Source organism: Gadus chalcogrammus, chromosome 2 (assembly GCF_026213295.1).
Source record: "Gadus chalcogrammus isolate NIFS_2021 chromosome 2, NIFS_Gcha_1.0, whole genome shotgun sequence".
NCBI lineage: Eukaryota > Metazoa > Chordata > Actinopteri > Gadiformes > Gadidae > Gadus > Gadus chalcogrammus.
This window is the reverse complement of record NC_079413.1, coordinates 11200604-11222001: the sequence shown is the minus strand read 5'-3', so window position 1 is coordinate 11222001 and position 21398 is coordinate 11200604. Positions and strand designations below refer to the sequence as shown.

The following is a 21398-nucleotide window of genomic DNA, read 5'->3' as shown; positions in this document are numbered from 1 at the left end:
TCATCGTTTGTTTACATCCTGACAACCTGCCCGGCAACAGACGACGCGATGCAGAAAACATGTTTCCAAACGACGAAATAACATAATACAGATAGGGGATCGCTATCTGTATTATGATAGATAGCGATAACAATTGTTTTTACTTTATATTTGTATTGTATTTAATTGTTTAATCGAAACAATAAAAAAATTTGCCCGCGAAACGGGCGATCGCGTCAAATGACAAATGTTTTGCCCGCGAAACGGGCGATCGCGTCAAATGACGTAGAAGGGTTCTTGAAACATAATACAGATAACGGATATACAGATATCGCTAGATAACACTTGTTTTTACTTTATATTTGTATTCTATTTAATTGTTTAATCGAATTTAGCTAGTAAACTGAGTGTTTTAAGCAGGTTTCATAGTCTAGAATGTTCAAGAACCTTCCTACGTGATTTGACGCGCTCGCCCGTTTCGCGGGCAATTTTTTTTATTGTTTTGATTAAACAATTAAATACAATACAAATATAAAGTAAAAATAAGTGTTATCGCTATCTATCATAGCGATCCGCTATCTGTATTATGTTATTTCGTCGTTTGGAAACATGTTTTCTGCATCGCGTCGTCTGTTGCGGGGCAGGTTGTCGGGTTGTCAGGATGTAAACAAACGATGACGTAGGCCGGTACAATTTTCGCCCCCGGTACAATTTTAACGTGACAGCGCCTCTAAATTAAATGTATTATTATTACGTACGATCATTCCACCATGTTATTTTCCATAGACATTTAAACATGGAACCAAGAGCCTCGGAGGCGGGACTTATTCTTCAGAGGTCTATACGTCAGAGGGACTCTCTAAATCGACGCCACTTCGACCTGGGCGGGACTTTACGTCCTACGTCACTCGCTATGGGTTTACATGTGTGCGCGTAGCCGTTTGTCTCAGGGATCTGTGCACGAACTCCCTTGCACTACAGATTACGAGCGTCAGTGTCGTACGCGATGGAGGGTGGGTGACATTCCTACAGTCTGTGATGATAGGCTATATTTCTACAAATGACTTACTATTACTAGCGATTAACATGACGAAACAACACGAACTAAGCTAACATTAGACTATAGCCATACCAGATAACGCCATACCAGCTAACCCTAACTATTTATATTAAACTCTGAACCATTTTGCAACAGGCAACTGTGTGTTGGTGCGTCTTATTGCTTCCCACGTCTGCGTCTGCATCTTTCCCACTCCTGGCTAATAGTTTCAGCTTTTGTACTGTATATCAGAAATGATCACCCTGTACCACACTGCTGACTTGTTGATGTTTTGTGAGCACCCACGCATTTCTCTAGGTATCTCAAGTTTCCTGGAGTCATCAAAACTTTGGACTTTGTTATTGTAAGAAATATTGTGTTGCAAAAACAAGTGTCTTACCCTAACCTTAACCCCAGTAACATTCATCATAAACTACAAGTTACGCAAAATGGCATACAAACATCCAGTCCAATATGAAAGAAAAAAGCTAGCTTCATTAAGGAATCGAACCCCTTATCCCCGCATTAATGAGTTGTTCTCTGACCACTAACCCATTAGTACATGCGATTCAAGAGTTAACCACTTGACAATCTTTAAACTTCGGTTGCCTAGAAATTGTAAAGACAGTGATGTGTGTACATTGTGCGAGTATCCGTCACTCGCGATGTGTGTGCAGTCCAAAATGAAAGAAAATACCTTGCATCACTAGGGAATCGAACCCCCAATCATCAGTTGGTCGTTGGTAACTGTAAACAAAGAGATCGCATTTTGTTTAACTGCTAACTAACAAACGGGTTTATGCGTTCACTGAACAAAGATTATGGAAATAAAAGACCACTTTTCCATCAGAAAAATCATCAGAACCGTTATTACCAACCCATATACATTAAAGACAAAACCTTTCTCACATGCACACCCATCGCGAGTGACGGCTATGCGCACACATGCACACCCATAGCGAGTGACGTAGGACGTAAAGTCCCGCCCAGGTCGAAGTGGCGTCGATTTAGAGAGTCAGACACGCACTCGGTCATCCGTCGACGGACGCAAGTAGCGCGAACAAGGCGTTGCGGTTTCACCCAAAAACTGGCTCCGTGTGGACGGGGCCTGAACCGTCCCGCACCCTCCGTTGGAAATGCGCCAGACCAGACACACTAGCTGTGTTCGAAATCGTTCCCTATCACGGTTATATAGTGCACTATATAGGGTGCTCGCCATTTTGTAGTGGTGTTCGAATTCTCAGTGGTTAATTTCATGCCACTATATAGTGGACTTAAAATACCCAAAATGTGAGTGTACATACCATGTTCCCTACATGTTACTCCCGTATACGACAATGCAATGCGGTCGTGTTTTTCCGGAGAAGAAGCTGAATAACCGTGAAAACGAATACATTTAGTGATGGGGTCTCCGGCTTTCGTTTAGAAATGTCAACAATTTATTCGGGATTTAACATTCAAGCATTCAACATCAATACAACTTCCAGCTTTCCTCGTGATTGAACGGTTTGTTTAGCCTACACATCATGTGGGCGCATCTGTCTGCGTCCCACAAATACCCGGCGCATTTACTGACGCAAATGACGTTTAGAAATGTTCAGCGTAGTGTTCGAATTCTCGTTTGTTCGTTCCCTATATAGTGGCGGACTCAGGGAGGGGGGGGCAGGGGGCGACCGCCCCCCCCTCGTGCCTCCATGGCTGAAAAAGTGCCCTCAAGATTGGCGAATACGAGAGGAAGTGCCTTATTGGCTGCCCTTTAAATGTGGAAAAAATTATTGGGTGCCCCTTCATACAATAAATTATGATGATGAGCCCCCTAGATAAGAAAATTCGATAACGTGCCTCAATGAGTGCCCTCTTAAAGCCCTTACAGTGCTTCCATGGTTATAAAAGTGCCTTCTAGAGTGGTGAATACGAGAGAAAGTGCCTTATTGGCTGCCCTTTACATGTGAAAAAAACGAATGGGTGCCCTCTGGTGCCCCTTCATACAATAAATTATGACGATGTGCCCTCTAGGGCAAGAATGTGCCCTTTTTATTTTTTTGCCCCTGCCCTTCAAACACTCTGAGTCCACCACTGATATAGTGCCATAGGCCTATATCATCATATAGGGAATAGTGAGTGAGTGAATAGGGAAGGATTTCGAACACAGCAACTCTCTCTCGATCACACACGCACGGCTGCGCACGCAAGAGGGATGAAAGAGAGTTGGGGGGCGTGTGTGTGTGTGTGTGTGTGTGTGTGTGTGTGTGTGTGTGTGTGTGTGTGTGTGTGTGTGTGTGTGTGTGTGTGTGTGTGTGTGTGTGTGTGTGTGTGTGTGTGGTGACCTTTCTAATTCTTTGCTCTGTGACCTTCTACTTGCAGGGGCACTTTGAAATGGCCATATTGGGAGTGGGGGGAAGGGAAACTAACCTTAACCCTTGTTAAAAAAAAACGTAAAATAACCCTGGGCAGAAGCAGGTGCCCTGAACAGTGCATGGTCCATCAGATGCAGCAAAAGATAACAACCGATTAAATGAAAAGCGTGGCTTGCAATATTGTTTACATTCTATTTTCTTCTATTATTTAGCATTACTTTCTGAGTTGATGCCATCAGCTGTAGTTGGAATGCTGACCTGAAGACCAACATGCCGGGAAGCGTGTGTAGCAGCAGCAGCGTCATACAGGCGAAAAGGATGGTGGATCAGCTACGAGTTGAAGCCGGCATGGAGAGATTCAAGGTACCGTACCCTGCGCTCTTGGCTGAATGGATGCTTGATTCACATCTTGGGTTTGCCAAAAATACATTGATTTGTTAACAGGTTACATTTATTAACCTGTTATTATTGTGATTTTACATTGTGTTCAGGGAATGTGTTTTCAAACATCCAACTGTTAGATGATCAAAAATGTATCATAACACTTAAAACAGAAAGCCCACAGGTTTTTTGGAGGGGAACTGTTGTAGATGTCATCAAGGGAAAGAACGAGTAAAAACCTTTCTGTGGGAATCGCTGCTTTAAAGGCCTCTTCAATAAGGAATATTATAATAGACACTGTCTACATCTTTTCTATTGACCTATTTGTATGCATTAATTTTGTTTGCTTTGACAGGAAAAGGTTTTTAAGCACTTTTGTCATATGAATTTCACTTGATTGTACAGAATCACTACGTTATACTTAATTTCTCATAATAAAAAACTTTAAATATGATCTAGACCATCCAGTTTTATATTGTTTTTTTTGTGCTCTTGGTGTCATCCAGCAGATCTCCCTAGCTGCGGCAGAGCTGGTTCAGTATTGTCAGGAACACAGACGCAGTGACCCTCTGCTCACTGGGATCACTGCCTCCTCCAACCCCTTTAAAGACAAGAAAACCTGCATACTGCTTTAAGAGGCAGTTGAATCCTGTGAGGATTTTATTGGCATCATTCATTTGTTTGCTGCATTTGGTACAAGATATGTGCTTTATAGATTAAATGCATGGTCGTTATAATTGACTATTAGGAGTCTAGTTTAGATTCAGCTGAGGAAATTGAAGCAATATGGAAGGCTTTAATTTGATTAGCCATCCTCCATAGGATGGCTAATCAATGTTATAATACATGTACATGTTGAAGGTAAAATGAATGTTTTACCAGTAATTCCTTAGCTACAATAACACAAAATATAGTACTGTGCCAATGTGCTTCACACAGCTAGGGACCTCTGCATTCAGCCCACAATTGTCAGGCCAGCAATCACATCACAATGTATATGAAAATAACCATACCATACAATCAGAATCATGTCTGTTTTATTACCCATAGTGTTGAGTACCGTGTTGACATCTAGCGTTTTTTTTTTTTTTAATCTGCCAGCGCTTGTTTTACATTATATTTTATGGAGCAGAGAGTTTCTGGAAAAAGTCACGGCCATTTTTTTAAACGCCTCTCCCAGTGTTTTTTTCTGCCATACGGAGCGTTGAAAAAAGTTCAACTTTCAGGAAGAAAGGCTCCGACGTCACTCGTCTTTTTGGCAACTGACCAATCACAAGCGGAACATCGAAGGAAACTCAACTGTCAAAACAAGACCGTGGTGGACAAATCATTCGGGAAAGTGCCGGTGGAGCGATTATTAGTTTTGATTACAGAACATGTCGAGATCTACGATATGTCTAATGGGCTCTAGCCTGGATACATAGTTGGCGTGTAACGTCGGGTATAGAATGGGTTCCATGCTAGGCGATAGAATAAACGTTCTCGGCGCTTTTAGGACAAAAAACGCTGCCAGCTTTTTTTTTTTGAAAAAACGGTCGGCTCAACTTTTCGCTATTACAAAAAAAGCTAAATGTGAACACGGCTAGTGCAGTTCAGTTAAGGCAAGTTAAAGTAAAATATATATATATTTTTTAAGTTGAACAAGGTATTGTGTACATCACTTCAATCTTCACATGTGCTATAAATAATGTGTGGAAAAACGATACAGCAGTGGGGAAATACATGATTAGTTACAATGTTTTACTAGTTGGTGGTAATAAACACCATCTGGGACGTTATTCTCAAAGATATCTTACTGTAAACTAGCTGTAAACTGTGTATATAGATATATGAACATGTTAGGCGTCCAGTCTTCACATATTACTCACTGTTAAAGACACAGCGTATCAAAAATGCAATTGCAATTGCAACTGTGATGGACCTAAAGCATCTGTTCAATAAATTATAACTTGAATATAACAATCCTCTCTATCTTTTTAAGTCTTTCACCTTTAAAACGGTATGACTGTGCTACACACACTAGCAACAGTTTTGTATGAGGCAAACTGATCCAGGAAATTCAGGTTCCAGGGCAACTAGTCTCTTCCCGGTCTCGAGAGCTACCTCCTTCTCGGCTGGAGTGTTTGCTTTTGATGAGGTAATGGAATATGGTCCCTCCCTCATCTACAGGGCCTCCACACCTCCACAGACGTCTCTCCCGAAGCGACGGCCAGAACCCCCGACTCCACGCTCAACTGATGACAAAGAAGAGGGTGGGTTACCTTTGAGAGCAGGCAACAAACTTAGTTTTTAGACTGAGATTGGGTAATCCATCTTGCCTGCCAATCACAGTTGCATGAACAAACCACTTCTTTAATCGCCAAGAGCGAAGGAGAGGGAGAACGAGACTATAAAAATTAAGTCTTTCAGCTACCTCTTTACTTACCCCACTAACTCCCTCTTGGTAATTCAGCGTGCACAGCGTCCTCGGAGGGGCACAAGGAATGTGTACCTACAAAAGAGACAGCATAAGAGTCACACCTTCCCTCTCCAGCTTACCTACACCAAAACACCCATCTTTCACATTCACTTTTCATTATATATTATCACCAGCAGCTCTGGCTACACTACCTTTGACCGCCACGGGTATTTTGACTTACAAGCAAGTGGCAATAAGTAGCCTTTATTTGTCAAAGAATGTGAAAAATGTATATCAGTCTATGCCTGCTTCCAGCCTAAAGTATTGCTTCATATGTAACCTATAAGTAAAGCAGCATGGCATGTTATTGTCTTATAAGCTGTAGTATTTTAGTGGGTTTGGAGGTCATTAGAACACATGAATACCGAATCTATTGACACTGGCGAGGATAAAAACAATAAAAACAATTTCTCTATAGGGCATCGCAACAGTGCAAGTGCATTACCAATTTTACCATAAGCAATTGCACAAGGACGCCATCCATGTCTATTGAGCTTCCAATATTTACATTTTTATCAATGGTCCATGTGCATTAAATTGAAGTTAATTGCTTGTAACCTTCCTTCCCGATTTTATTTCATAATTTAAATATGTAAGTATTCTACAGTGCAAACAAGATGTATGTAGGAAAAGTCTGAAAGTGCGATGCTGAAACTTGGTTGAGAGTTTCTGATTTCTAAATAGGCCTACTTATAGGCCAGCGAAATGGCCCACCTGATAGCCGTTTCAATATAAACTGTAACAGTCACTTATCCAAAGCAAATTACAGTGAATTCTGATACATGGCAAAAGTGAGCAGGTACAGGAAGGCATTGGGTGTAGAAGCCAGTAGCTTTTGGAGTTTAAAATCCTAGTAACTATACCATCCCTTCCCCACAAATCACAAAAATAAACTTTCCCATACAATTCCTTTGAATGACTTTTTCAAACATGTAGTTGTACCAATATGTTTCCCCACAATTACAAGTCTAAATTAGAGTTGCCGCGGTGTGGACATTTTCACACCGAGTAATACACTCGTGTCAACACCGGTATAACAGAGTACAAACTTTGAAACTATGTCAACCGCCATCTTCTCCGTCAACTCTCCTCTCACACTCGGTGACAGCGTCTGGCATAATTGTGGGGAAACATATTGGTACAATTACATGTTTGAAAAAGTCATTCAAAGGAATAAATATATTTATACTACGGGGGACCTAAATCCAGCGATCTGATTGGTTCCCAACTGTTGTATAATGAGCGTGTACATAACTGCTATGACGCCCGATCATTTTGTGAAAGTTTGCATATCACTCCGCATCTGGAAGTAGAAACAGTTACAAAGTAAAACATATGTTGGATGATGGAGAGCGTGTAAATGTTGTTACTCCGGGAGTGAGCAAGGCGATGGAGAGACTACCGAAAGCTTAGGCACACGGCGAGTGAACTGCTCCATAGGATAAATTGCCGGCGAACCGCTCTATCGGAGCCTTCTCTCGGAGGGACGCCAAAGTGTGTTGCATAGCGACCGTCGATGCATAGCGGCAGCCAGGAGGGACTACTTTTTTGTATTCTTTAATTAAAATGCTATTTTGACTTTCTTGGTTTCTTTTTAAATGTAGTGTGTCTATGACTTTCGTTTCGCCATAATAGTAACCGTTGTATAAAAGCAATAGATCACTTCAGTCAGTGGCATGTGCTCATTATACCACTCTGAAGGGGGTCGCCGGCCCTCCGCTGCGCGTCGGGGCCGGACAACGCCCCTTAACAGTGGTATAATGAGCACATACCACAGCCTGGCGTGATCTATTGCTTAAATATATAATAGTATAATATAATTATATACATAATATCAAGGCCAAAAGCTCTGTGCGCCTCCGGATAGCCGTAGCGCGGGGAGCTCTCATAGGGATTGGGCCTCGCGGGGTTTGTTTACCGGCGTTGCTATGGTTACCGGTCTTGTGCGTTCCAACGGTTTATTAGGTAGCCTATCTATTATTATTAAATTGTTATTTTCTTAATTATAATTATATTATTAATTTCTACTGAATTCCTTTTTATTACTGGAAAATAAATAAATAAATAACTCTATACCGCGGCAACCCTAGTCTCTAAATGCCCAGAAAGGTAGATGTTGTGGGCTGCAGGTAGATTTGCTGGATCAAATTGACTCCTACGCCGACCTTTAGAGTGCGATCCGATGAACTGGTGTACAGGCTCCCGGGGGACTTGTGGATGCCTGTGACCAGGGAGGTGTGTCCCACATCGAACTGGGACAGGGGCTTCAGGACCCCCGACCGCACAGAGAAGGCGTGTATGATGCCCTTGTTGTCCCCCGCCCACACCTCGCCATTTTGGTAGCACATGGACAGAAGATAGGACCGGAGCTGGAAGGAGTCGTTGGAAAAACATTTCAATCTCAGGTGTCGAAAATCCAATCCAAAGCAAATCAAAAGGAGATAAAAACAAATGCACATATATATAAATAATATAAATAAATGCTTCTTTTTTTTAAATAAATAAATTTGACTACAATATATACAGTATGCCTATATATTAACATACACCTAGGTTTGATCTACATCTAATAGAGTGAACTAAGGTAAATACAAAATGTATTTAAATGGTCAACATAGCAAATAAAAAAAATGCTTCAAAAAGTAGCCAATGGCCTTCGTGGAACATATGAACCACATCGGATTATACCAAGACAAATTAAACATGAAAACATCAAAGCAAACATGGTGGAAATGGTGGGATAAGTTTGTCTTAAGACTTGAAGTGGCTTTTCATTGCTACACAGCTAGGTTGCTGGAATTCAGGAAGAATGGAATGAAATAGAATGAATACCTCTTGTTATTGTGCAGAAAATATGATGCAAATATTATAACCGCCGAGAGTGTACATGCTACCCGTAGTCTCTTTAAGGTCTTGCCGGCCCTGCGGTCAAAGATGGCAACCGTGTAGTCCTGGCTCCCGGAGATGATGTACTGCTCATCAGCAGCCAGACACATGACGGCCTTGCCATGTAGCTGAAGACTCTTCACCAGGGGCTCAGCCACTGTCACACAGAACACAAATGCTTAGTATGTCTTATCATATATTATTATACTGTACATGAGGCAGAAGCCCCTTACACACCTGCAGTCTATCCCAGACGCATTTGGGGACATTCCCTGCATGGGGTCATGTGTGAATCAAAACAGGGATAGAAATACGATCAAATTTTGTACCTTCAATTTCCCATCACATAGCAATTTCTGTAACACTGCCGAGACAGCTGCGTTGTGAATTAAAGCATTGCCGGGAGTGGCAATGTTGTGCTGGAGCAAGCAAAACAATCATAATGCTCCACTGAAAATGTATTTGAATCTGTGAGTGTTTATCGCCAATTGCCAATGCTTTTCGGGCGATTCGATAACAATATTGATACAGCTTCTTTAAGCTTCTCTGAGTTTGAGTTTTAGGGTGGCTTGCATCCGTAAATGTTGCTTTACCGCAATCTGCTAGACTATCCCTAGTCCTATCTATACTGCATTGATACACCATGTTGAAACAGGGCAAGACAGATGGGTTCCAGAATGTTGGAATACTGTGTGGGATTTACTCCATTTGTGTATTGAATAGTAAAGGCTATAGACTCAACTACATTACACTACAATAGTGCAATGTTTTGTAATGCAAGTAAATGTACTGTAAAGCATGTGACAATGGCCAAGCCTCCTTACATCTGGTGTCATAGAGGCTGATGGTCTTGTTGAATGTCCCGGCCAGCAGTACGTCTGGCTGGCAGGACAAACACAGGACAGGGGCGCTGGTGGAGATCCTGCCCCTCTCTGCCCCACCGGCCCCCAGGTCCCACAGTCTGATAGTGCTGTCGAAGCTCCCTGATGCGAGCAGCGAGCCCCGGGAGGCCAGGCACCACACCCAGCCCCGGTGGCTAGACGCCAGCCCCTGGCCCCGCAGCATGTGGGGCGTGGCGTCTCTGCCACCGTGCAGGTCCCACAAGATGACGTTGGTGTCCCTGGAGCCCGAGACGCACACCGCCCCCTCGCCTCCGATCAGCAGCACGGAATTCACCTGGGCATAGTGGCCCGTCGAGGGCAGAGGGACGCGCTCCAGGGCTGGGGTCGGGCTCAGAGGCCTCAACGGCTTGGGCTCTTCCACGCCTAGCTCCGCCCCGCCTCCGCCCAGCTGAGGGTTGGCTCCTCCGTTCCCGCACCCCTCAGGGGCCTCCGGGGGTCCCCTCTCATTGCATCGTTCTTCCTTCACCATCGCCACGGCGGCCGCCTCCTCCGGTCTCCTCCTCCTCTCTTTTAAATTAGCCCTTAGTCCGTCTGCCTGCATCTCCAACTCCCCCTCAAAGGCCACCTCCATCACGGCGTCAACACCTAGCTCCTCAGCACGCTCTGCGAGCACAAAGCCTTCGGCGTCTTGGTCTGCCTCTCCACGCCTTTCCTCCTCCCCCCTGACTTCTGCTCCTTGGACAGCCTGCGTCCCATCGTCCCTGGCCTTGGTGTGTCTGTCCACCCAGGCGGCCTGGTCCTCCCAGCAGGTGATCAGATCCTCCATCTCCAGGCAGGCATTGGGCCAGTCGTAACCCTCCCTGGAACCAACAGGGAATTTCACCCTGGAACCGGTTAGCCTGCCAGCACGCAGCTGCCAGCTGGTGCTGTCCTCGCCTATGTTACCCAGTGCTTGGCACACCTGAAGAGAAAGAGACAATTGGTGGTGTTTTTCAACTACGTTCTGCCATCCTCCTACAAACACAAAATATTTAGAACAATGTAATATTTAATGTAAAACATATTTTCTAAAGTGTTAACTTGAAATAAATGTGTTCGTTTGTAATCAGGTTTCAAGCTAGAAAAAAACGAAATAATCAAAATATTATAAAACAATTATTCTATACTTTTACCAAGCTAAAAAAAATGGGTGGCAATTACACACCAACAATGTCATTGTCCAATGTTTGAAATTTTTGTTCCAAGCAATATAAAATGAAGAACCAGGGTAAACTCCCGGGTCTAGCCTAACCTTCGGCAACACGGAGATGACACACTGGGCAGGAAGATGAGAAGCGATCTGAGTCACCATTTCCCACGGTAATGACAGCAGACCGCTTCCCTCAGAGGGTGAGGGAGTTGACTGAGATGAGCAAGGAAGTCTAAAGACGAAAAACAAAACAGTTAAGTAAAATGATGCATAACATTTCGGTTCTGTCTTTATCGATGGAAACCTTACCCGGGCGTGTCAGGCCCTGATGTTTCGAAGGAAGTTGATGAAAGATGCGGTCCATAATGTGAATCTTCCTTTAACGTTCTTCCCGTTTCTATCTCCTGTTCCTCTGGAGCATGGCCTTTAGACATTACCGTATCGTCTCTAAGTACATGGCTCATGATAAATGCATACCGAGATGCCAATTCTTGCTAGTGAACGTATACGTTTTCTGATTAGTTGACTTGTGGTTCACCATGAAGCATTGCAATCCCAATAATAGTGGTCTGAAATGTTGCCCGTCATATGATACGTCAAAGGGAAGATAACGTTGACTGTGGAATCGGCTATCTGGCTGATTGAATCGTAAAAAGGGATTTGCAAAACACCGTCTTCTAAATATTTTCTGGTGAAGATAGATCAACTAAAGGTTGTTAATTTCCTATAGATCGCTAGCCTGGCTAACGCCAGACCTCACCTCAATCTACATTGAGGTCTGCGAACCACACATTCATTTTCTCGTATTTGAGGCGTGGTTAACGAATGCCAAGAGCCGTTTATTGGGCGCTACGAATGTCTATCAGATGCTGTACGTAGCTCATAGCAAATCGTATAAATTAAAACCAGTTGAAAAGTTGCTATTTTATCCAAATAAACTTGCGTTCGAAACTACTTAGCACACTTTCTAAAGCTGCATCGAAAGGTAACTTCGCCTCTGCTGCCATGTTGGATCCATAGATATAAACAAACTACAAGCTTCGGTGTGTCGCATAGACGTCGTCATCGTCTTGCTGTCCCCCCCGTTCTGTGATTGGTTCTTTCGCTGAAGCAAAAGTCAGATCCCTGGAACCATGGGTCCTCTTCGAATAGTCAAATCTCCTAACCTTTATGCCTCCTTTCCTTAACCTTTGTGGAAAACGTTATCGGGTCAAGGAGAGATGCAAAGGTGCTTCCTTTCGAACACAGGAAAAGACAGCACTGTTTAAAATGAATACGAATCATACACCTATTAAAGAATTCGACTCCACTTTTCCCAACCGACGTCATTGCGGGACGGCGAGTACTGCTGACATCTAGCGTCTCTAGCGTGGAACTACCGTTTTCCGAAGTTGGACTACAACAAGCGCTCTTTCGAGCCATGCGTTCTTGATTTCTATCAGGTTGTCGCCAACAGTGAGAATCACTTAGGTCGGACTTGGCCAACGGGAATAATTTGGATCACTTGAATCCTAATTCACCGGTAAAAAAAAAAGAGGCAACTTATGTTGACGTTGGAATTATATTATATGTCTTTCTTAAATGTGAAGTTGTCATTTTATTTTCTTACGAGGTATATTGTGTGCTTAATAACCAGCAATAAATGAATTCATTTCGATTCAAATAATGTGTTTCTGGAATTGGTATCCATTATTATCAATTTTATTTTCTTCACTTTTTCTGCTTTTCCGCGTCTCTCATGCGTCTTTTCCGCGTCTCTTAACTTCTTCGGTGGCATCTTGCTTTAAATATTAACGCCGTAAGGATAATGGGATACCACTATCTCCTTTCCTTTCGTTAAGGTTCCTGAGGATGGACTTAATTTAAGATGGACTCAGACACTTTCTTCCTCTTCCGATTGCAGGCGGAATCAAACGCTAGCTCCACCCACGTTGAGCCACTCCTCGATCTGCGTGCTGCAGCCAGGGCTGGGTCCGAAGCGTACCCGCCGGTGGAAAAGGGGCATAATAATTCATTTTCCATATACTATTATTTTTTGATATGATATCCTAATGTGTTTATAGCACTGAAGCAGTGTTTCATTGGTATATGTCCCTTTAAATTAATTAGGATCTATCGGTATTCAGTATTTCATACAAAACATTTTAAATCGCGTCGCTTTATGCTTTCCGTAGTTGTTTCCGCACACCCATGTGCTGTTTACATCCGCTGAAAGCGATGGCTTAAATTCCCTGACAGCCTTTCCCTCCGCAGTATCTTTTTCGTAGACATCGTTGTCTATCAACAACAATAGGTATTTTAAAAGTTGTTATTTAATCATTTTTCCCTTACATTTACATTACGACGAAAAGAGAAATGTTCAAGTTGCGTTCATACATTGCAGCCTTTTTTTTAATGTTTATTGTTATTGTGGCTTCTCTGGTTAGTTAATTGTTGATGAATTGCGCAATTATGAGGCTGTAAATACTCAGTTAAATTTAAGACTAGACATACCAATATCTGTCATAGAAGAAATTGTGTAATATTTGAATTATCAAAAGATATTTTGTTTATAGGGAGAACATGTATTCATGTATTGACATACATTGTTTCCCACATGTATGACCATGTATGAACACAGGTCGCTATGGAGTCACACACTCGTGGTATCACCACGGAAGGCTGGGGACGAAACTGCAGTGGTCTTTTAAACCACTTTACAATGTCGGATTGGGTATTTGAAAGAACCCACTGAACTCACTCATGTGTAATCTTGAAAAACGTGCAGATACTTGTCTGTAGTACATTCAAATCCATTTCTTATGTCGTGTGTTCGGTATTTTAACCAATAGATCCTTGTGTTCATACATGTTCATATGGAGGGTTTATGAAGCAGGTGTTGACTATGTATCTCTGGGGGTTGTGTGTGATAGGATTATGATCAATTTGTCTGACTTTGAATTATACAGGAGAAATGGCAGACCATCCACCGTCAGTGGCCAGGGAGGCCGTCCTCAAACCGAGCGCTGAACTCATCAACATGCCCAAGATACGGGGCTATGACTTCAACAAGGGCTTGGATCACAGGGCGCTACTTCAATCCTACTTAACAACTGGGTTCCAGGCCAGCAATATGGGCCTTGCTGTCAACGAGATAAATAGAATGGTCAGAGGGATGGAGGGCCGAGAGACTGATAAAACAGGATGTTTTTATGTGGCTTAACCAGTATGTTTGGTTAAGTAAAATGTAAAAGCTATAATTTGTTATAAATGCCTTGAGTGAAATGTGCTGAGAAATAGCTGCTCCTGGGGGCTTGGCCTCTCCCTCAAAGAAATTTAGTTTTTAGACTGTTGTTTAGTTTGGAGAAAAGGTGCGTGAACAAACCACTTCTCATTGGCATAGAAACATGGGAAGGGAGAGACGGGGCAGACGTTATTTTCTGGGAGGTTTATTTTCAAAATCTTGCTCTCCTATATTTTCCTGATTTATTATTACTGAGCTCAAATCTTCAGCAGCCGTAAGATAGCATTCCTGGGCTAAAGACTGTGTGTGTGTGTGTGTATACAGATAGAGAAGCGACTGGAGGTGGAGGAGGTGCAGGAGGTGGGGGAAGGCAGTCAGTCCACTAATTCCAACCCGTCCGGATGCACTATTTTCCTGGGCTACACCTCCAACCTAATCAGCTCCGGAGTCCGTGAGACCATCCGCTACCTGGCAGAGCACAGCATGGTACATAAACTACACATGTTCAACATAACGATTGATCTTCCTTGGGTCCCCCGATGTTAACAATGAATTTCATACATTGAATTGTGCACCTAACTTTGGCCTGTTGAATTTGGGGGCGTGGAAAAAATGTTTCAGTTGAATATTTTAACATTGAAAAATAAAGCTGTAAATGGTTTATTGAAAATTAGGAGTTATAAATATTCAGTTCTCAGAATTCAATGGCTTTTTATGTTCAAAATCCGATGGCACAGATTAATTTCCATATGCCCTTTTCCCTGTTGTCCTGGGGAACAGGTGGATGTGATTGTGACAACAGCAGGAGGCATAGAAGAAGACCTGATCAAGTGTCTGGGGGACACCTACCTCGGAGACTTTGCCCTGCCTGGCAAGGAGCTCCGCGAGCAGGGGATCAACAGGTGGGCTCAAGTCACTCACCCCAAATTCACAGCAAAACCACCACGTAAGCGCACCACTTAACTCCCGTCCAATTCACACTGACTCCGCCTTCACATGGCGCATCTCCACCGGCGGGTGCGGGTCGATTTGGTGCGGCTTGGTGGAGTAGTGAAGGTGCAATTCGGCACAGCTCAGTTACCGCTCGCGTTTTCACCGCCGACAGTACCCTTATCGTAGGGCGGGGTTTAAAGGGGACATATTATGAAAACAACACCGGGAGTTTAGGGTGTTGTTTTGGGTCTCTGGTGCTCCCACACGCATACAAACTTTCAAAAATGTCTGTACATGATTGTTTGAGTGAGATATGCATTTCTGAAAGTACCCCGCCTAGAGTTACCAAACGAGCGAGTCCGTTTCGGCGCCCCCTCCTACGTAGGAAGGGGGCACAGTTGAATATTACCTCCCACTTCCCCACTCCCCTCCAATCAGATCATAGCTACGATTTTGTGGACCAGCAGACGAACAGCTCCGGCGGGGGGAACTTGGCGGCAGCCCTGCAGCTAAGCTCTGGGAGTTAAATCCCTTTCTCTGCTGGACAAGATCTGCGCCTTAATTTCGTTGTGTAAATACACTGTATTTAACCCCATGACAAATAAAGATTATATTTCTATTCCTAGAGGGGAGGGTGCTCAGATACATTTCTGTCAGTCTTGTCACTTTTTTTTTAGTCACTTTTGTCATACTTCAGTAATCTTCAAGAACTTCCCAACACATTGAAGGAATAAACTAGAAGATATCAGGACTCTATAGAGTCTTGCGGCTTCGGCCCACACTGACACACTCATGTTGCACTGAGGTACATACGTCATTGAAATCCTATTATTTGTGTTTTAATTTTATTTAGGTGTATCTATTTAAAAGACACTTGTAATTAAGCCTTTTCTTTTTGTTTATAATTTCATTATTATTATTATTTTGGTCGAGTTGGGTTGGGTTTGGGGTGTTTTTTGTGTATAAAAAAAAAAGTAAAAAGAGGGGATTCTTATTGGTTGAAGACTTTCAACCAGCCAGCTTACTCTGGCTGGTTTCTTGCACACCATAGCTTTTTTCCCTTAGCTTTAAGTGAAGAAGGTGTGAGCCCACTTGTAGTCTTAGCTTGTGTCCTCCTCATCCCCTCTGCTATGTTCTCCTTTCTCTCGTGGTAAAAAGAATAGGGAACCTGCTGGTGCCGAACTCCAACTACTGTAAGTTTGAGGACTGGCTGATGCCCATCCTGGACCAGATGGTGCTGGAGCAGGAAACAGAGGTGTGTGTGTGTGTGTGTGTGTGTGTGTGTGTGTGTGTGTGTGTGTGTGTGTGTGTGTGTGTGTGTGTGTGTGTGTGTGTGTGTGTGTGTGTGTGTGTGTGTGTGTGTGTGTGTGTGTGTGTCCGGATAAGAGCACAATCAATCCCTAAAACAACCTATTTGAGATGTAGTGCTATGGATTGAACCTTAAATCAAAACTAAACTGCACGCATTTGTGATGATGTACTAGTTGAATTTCATAAAAAAAAAATGCTGTTGCTTGGTTATAAAACATAAAGCCTTCTTTGCTTGCGTTTTCTATTAGCCTTTCACCCCTTCCCTGATATTTTCAGGGCACACATTGGACCCCGTCCAAAACAATCCACCGCTTGGGAAAGGAGATCAACAACCCAGAGTCTGTCTACTACTGGGCCTACAAGGTCAGGCTAGGACATAAACTCCAGATCTAAAGGAGAGAATGACCCTGTAAAGTTGGGCTGAAAATACTGCCAATGTTATATAACTTGTCATACAATTATCAGAGCATAAATGGCGCTATCCCAAAATAAAAAATAGACACGATCGATTAACATGATAGCCTAGCTCATTAGTTCTCAAAGTGCGGCCCGCGGGCCAATGGCGGCCCGCGGAAACCTTCCTGGCGGCCCGCAATGACATACAAATGTAAGTAAAAAAAAACAAAAGATTTTAATTTTTTTCTTCTTTTTTTTCTTATATCAATATTCATTTAAAAAAAAAAGAAGTAAATATAAAGAGAAAAGTCAACTCTCTCTAGCTTTCAATTAAATCCTGTTACATTTGTTAGTTTTAATCAGACTGTACATTACTTTGAAAGGATGAACCTCAGTTTCGTGATTTAGACCTCCCTTGACCTCACTCCCAGAGGTCCACGGTGCAATGTATTTTTTTCACCACTGGGATGCTGACGGCGTTTCCCGCCTGATTTATTTTCCTTTGGCGGCCCTCAGTCAAATTTTGGGTTCCTAAATTGGCCCTCAGCTGTCAAAACTGTCTCGGTGGGACTGAGGGTTTAGTTCTTTGTGTTTCTGTGTTTGTGAATGGATGTGTTATGCGTTAGTATGTGTGTGTTCCAGAACAACATCCCTGTGTTCAGCCCTGCTCTCACGGACGGCTCCCTGGGCGACATGATGTACTTTCACTCCTACAAGAAGCCTGGCCTGGTGATGGACATCGTGGAAGGTAGAGGGCAGCGTTCTGCAGGACTGGGACATAAAGGATTTTAGTCATATGGGATCGTCACAAACCTCCCCTTGTATTACTACTTGTATTCCTTTTTAGTCATAAAAATAAACTTGATTAAGTGAATGGAAATGAATGAATGGAGAAAACGTGGAGACGGTGACTTACGAACACATCTGTTTTATCAATCTGTGATAAATAAGCAATTTTTTAATGTCTACAGAATTTTGGATTTATGGAATGTTTGACACAGTATATTCTGTGTGTTTACTTTATCCGAAGAAACAAGTTGGTTCAGTCCTCTACTCTAGAAGGACGTCTTCAGGTTAGGCTGCAGACAAGATTTATTTTCATGGTCTTTTGTATTTCGTCAGACATCCGTAAAATCAACAGCCTTGCCGTGTACGCCAAGCGCACCGGGATGATCATCTTGGGTGGCGGGCTCGTCAAACATCACATCGCTAACGCCAATCTCATGGTAACTATGGCGATCGGGGCTGGATGTAGTGCTAGTCTACCAGTGTTAGGTCTTCTCAGATTTTCTCTGTCATTTAGATTGTGGCAGTTCACAGCAAGAATATCCTGGTTTCAAGGACCCAGCTGGGGCCTTTCGGGTTAAAGGGTAATTCCCGTGAAAATTTAACCCAGGGTCTTCTTCGGCAGTAAAACACATAAAATAAGCCCTCTAGACATTTTTTCTCGTTGTTCAACGAGTAAAGAGCTTGCCCGGAGCAACGCAAACACCCAAAGATCTCGACAGCATAAATATCCAGCATCGCCACAATGGCTGTTTTGTCTTGTAAGAGCTCCGGTGCATTCGGTAATCGACGTGTATGGACTTCCTGTACACATGGACCTACCGGTAAGGCACAGACTTGTAAAACAGTCTTTTAAAATTAACTCCCGGTACGCTAACTAAGTTGTTGATGCTTTGTTTTATGTGTAGGGGCCCTAGAAATGCTACTGCAGAGGTTTGGTGCTATTTTGATCAATATTAGTGGTTAAAAAATGCAGATTTGGAAGTGTTCACTCTGCCCCTAGCCAATGCCATGTAAGCCATTTGGGCTGTTGGCGTTGCTCCGAGCAAGCTCATAGATCTGGAGTTGCTCCAATAGATTGGGAGTTCGAATTTTCCATGAAGATATCTATTATATTCTACACACCAGCAGCACATTACAATGTCTTATAGACTAGATTGGCACCAACCTACCTAACACAGGTCTACACCTCCAAGTCACTTTTATCTGATGACATTCCTTGCTTATTTGCCCTTGTCTTCCCAGAGAAACGGAGCAGATTTCTCTGTATACGTCAACACGGGCCAAGAGTTTGACGGCTCCGATGCCGGGGCCCGTCCCGACGAGGCGGTGTCCTGGGGGAAGATCAGGGTGGACGCCAAGCCTGTGAAGGTACCCCTAGCGCTCAGGCCAGGAGCCAAAGCCCCTGTATTAAAGTTTTGTTTATTTGTCTTTCTGGGGTAACAAAAAGTAGTTTGTTCCGGGGAGGGGCTTGTACTCTTGTGTGATCTCATGTGCTCGCACATGAGATGCATAGAATATAACCAACTACATTGTTTGTTTTTTATTTTTCTGCGTTCATCTTATGAGGATCAGGTCACTTTTATTGAAAACAAAAGAGTAAATACATTGAAATATATATTTTTATAAAAAGATATGTATATATTTTTTTAATAAAAAAAACAGCTTATGACTATGTATCAGGTGCTTTAGCTACAACCAACATAGCAATGAAACTTGCCGTGAAGTAGCACTGAACAAGAAAAAAATGACATCCTATTTCTCAACCAAACAGACAATTGCGCTTTAAGCGCAGTCGTCTGTTATTCTTATCATGGAAATATACCGTCCAGTTTGTTTAATACTGTCCCGATGCCGGAATCAAAAGACTGTTGATGGGCATTTTAACAACATCTCTGTTGTTAAAATGCCGTCTGACCGTTCTGCAGAGCAAATAAAAACACGAGCTTGCGAGATTTGTCTGACTCCCAGGCTAGTGTTCCCGGGGTTTTCCTAATCCTTTTAGGGTTGAAAAGACAATAATATCCTCTATATTTGGATACCGTCAATTCCACATTAAAGTGTATTTGCGAAATAGCATTCGATGTTTACACATTGAAAGGTACTGGGTTCAATCCCCAATGTCCACAGTCTAGCCTGTAGAGGTATTAAGTAAGATGCCCATAGCCCTATCTGCTGCTTAATGACCTGTTAGCCCAAATTCTCTGTGAGTTGCTTTGAATGTAAGACTCTGCTCAACAAATATATTGTAAATTAGGAGGGCAGCAGGAATCGCTGAATGCATCTGAATGTACAGGCTGTTAACAACATGAGGGTGAATGAAGGTTTGAGCTGGTTGTGTTTGTTGCGGCTCTAGGTATACGCAGATGCCACCATAGTGTTCCCCCTACTGGTTGCAGAGACCTTTGCTCTCCACGCGGACAAGATGACAGTCGGCAAGAAAACCGACGAATGAGATGCCTTCGGAACATCTTTCCAGGAAATCGATAGTTTGTTAGTTTTAAAAATTTTGTTTTTGTTTCCCCTTTAGTTAAAGTTCATGTTCTTTATTATTTGTCAAATACTTGGTATAATGGAGCATGCCAAGGATGCTTGTACAGTAGTATATAATGACCGGGGAAATTACAATTGGAAAATTACTATTTTATTTGTTTAAAAGAAGGCATTATGGTTTCCTATACATGCGCACGCACACAGACGAACACGGATAAGCACACGCATAAGTAACTTCAAACTTTATAACCTATGCTAAAAGGAAATGCCTTGTTGAGGGAGGTTGACGGGTTGTGTGTTTTTATATATTATTTTTTTTAGTCTGTACTTGGGTTACTCATTTCTACAAGTATTTATTTTATTTTTGTAGGTTGATTTTGTAAGCGTACCAAAGACATATTCATTTCAAGTCACTAATCCAAATTATTATTTTATAAGTCAAAAAATATAATTTTGCCTTAATGTACATTAATGTATAATATGATTGCTGTATACATATGATGCCCTTATGTATACATCACTCATTTTTGGGGGTCAAATTACCATCTCTGTAACTAAATAAACGTTCTTTAAATGAAACTCACATTTGTTTTATATTGTCATGGGTTCATTGTTAAAGGGGGACCGTCAGGCTAAACTAGAAGAATATTCTGCTTAATACACGTGTTGTGTAACAATTGTGGTCTGACACATCAACTCTGTTTCTGCAAATAATCACTCAAAAGTTAGACGATTGAATGATCCAAATGTATGTCCCACATTGGAAAAATCGAATCCTTGGTCAAGCCCCTCTTAATCATAAGTTTATTTTCAATTTTCAAGCATCTGCTGTATAAATTTACTTTCAGTTCAATTTTCAATTTTTGATCATTATGAAATTGATACCTTTCATGTTGCCAAGCATAAAGTGAAATTGTTTGTTTAATGAATTATTTCGCCGGAATGACCTAAACAACATAAACTGCTCCGTTGCTTTTTATGAACTTTTCTACAGATGTAGAGACTGACCATATTTCCTGATACCTTTTGATATGCAGTCATTAAACCTTGCCCACGTATGTGTTTCCTCATGTTGAACATATCTGCCTCAAGAACTTATGACTTTTGTCTGGATAGATTTCTCGC

At 42.4% G+C, this 21398-nt stretch overlaps 3 protein-coding genes across 4 annotated transcripts; 2 read left to right on the top strand and 1 right to left on the bottom strand.

The window, feature by feature from the left end:
* Positions 1 to 906: 906 nt before the first annotated feature.
* gng14 (G protein subunit gamma 14) lies at positions 907 to 5936 on the top strand. The gene is made up of 3 exons (XM_056580584.1): positions 907 to 992; positions 3588 to 3738; positions 4266 to 5936. Exons 2-3 carry the CDS (start codon positions 3646 to 3648, stop codon positions 4389 to 4391), a joined length of 219 nt encoding a protein of 72 aa, XP_056436559.1. The 5' UTR covers positions 907 to 992; positions 3588 to 3645; the 3' UTR covers positions 4392 to 5936.
* Positions 3731 to 12542, bottom strand: fbxw9 (F-box and WD repeat domain containing 9). The gene is made up of 7 exons (XM_056580576.1): positions 11441 to 12542; positions 11234 to 11363; positions 9925 to 10903; positions 9109 to 9257; positions 8380 to 8583; positions 6182 to 6247; positions 3731 to 5990 (listed from the first exon to the last, which is right to left on the bottom strand). Exons 1-7 carry the CDS (start codon positions 11593 to 11595, stop codon positions 5916 to 5918), a joined length of 1758 nt encoding a protein of 585 aa, XP_056436551.1. The 5' UTR covers positions 11596 to 12542; the 3' UTR covers positions 3731 to 5915.
* On the top strand, positions 11289 to 21356 carry dhps (deoxyhypusine synthase). 2 transcript variants are annotated; one of them, XM_056580582.1, is made up of 11 exons: positions 11289 to 11384; positions 13035 to 13424; positions 14080 to 14276; positions 14679 to 14840; positions 15135 to 15256; positions 16446 to 16542; positions 16875 to 16961; positions 17637 to 17742; positions 18117 to 18220; positions 19026 to 19151; positions 20137 to 21356. In XM_056580582.1, the coding sequence occupies exons 3-11, from the start codon at positions 14085 to 14087 to the stop codon at positions 20233 to 20235; spliced, it is 1095 nt and encodes a 364-aa protein (XP_056436557.1). In that variant the 5' UTR covers positions 11289 to 11384; positions 13035 to 13424; positions 14080 to 14084; the 3' UTR covers positions 20236 to 21356. The 2 variants fall into 2 exon arrangements, with proteins under 2 accessions (XP_056436557.1, XP_056436558.1); XM_056580583.1 differs by lacking the exon at positions 13035 to 13424 and having other exon boundaries at positions 11293 to 11384.
* The last annotated feature ends 42 nt before the right edge of the window (positions 21357 to 21398 follow it).

Coding starts and splice junctions, on each gene's coding strand:
- gng14 (XM_056580584.1), top strand. CDS start 3,646: ATGCCGGGAAGCGTGTGTAGCAGCAGCAGCGTCATACAGGCGAAAAGG. Junction 3,739..4,265: donor CCGGCATGGAGAGATTCAAG/GTACCGTACCCT, acceptor GTCATCCAGCAG/ATCTCCCTAGCTGCGGCAGA.
- fbxw9 (XM_056580576.1), bottom strand. CDS start 11,595: ATGAGCCATGTACTTAGAGACGATACGGTAATGTCTAAAGGCCATGCT. Junction 11,364..11,440: donor TCAGGGCCTGACACGCCCGG/GTAAGGTTTCCA, acceptor TTTCGTCTTTAG/ACTTCCTTGCTCATCTCAGT. Junction 9,258..9,924: donor CAGCCTCTATGACACCAGAT/GTAAGGAGGCTT, acceptor TCTGTGTGACAG/TGGCTGAGCCCCTGGTGAAG.
- dhps (XM_056580582.1), top strand. CDS start 14,085: ATGGCAGACCATCCACCGTCAGTGGCCAGGGAGGCCGTCCTCAAACCG. Junction 16,962..17,636: donor TCTACTACTGGGCCTACAAG/GTCAGGCTAGGA, acceptor TGTGTGTTCCAG/AACAACATCCCTGTGTTCAG. Junction 17,743..18,116: donor GGTGATGGACATCGTGGAAG/GTAGAGGGCAGC, acceptor GTATTTCGTCAG/ACATCCGTAAAATCAACAGC.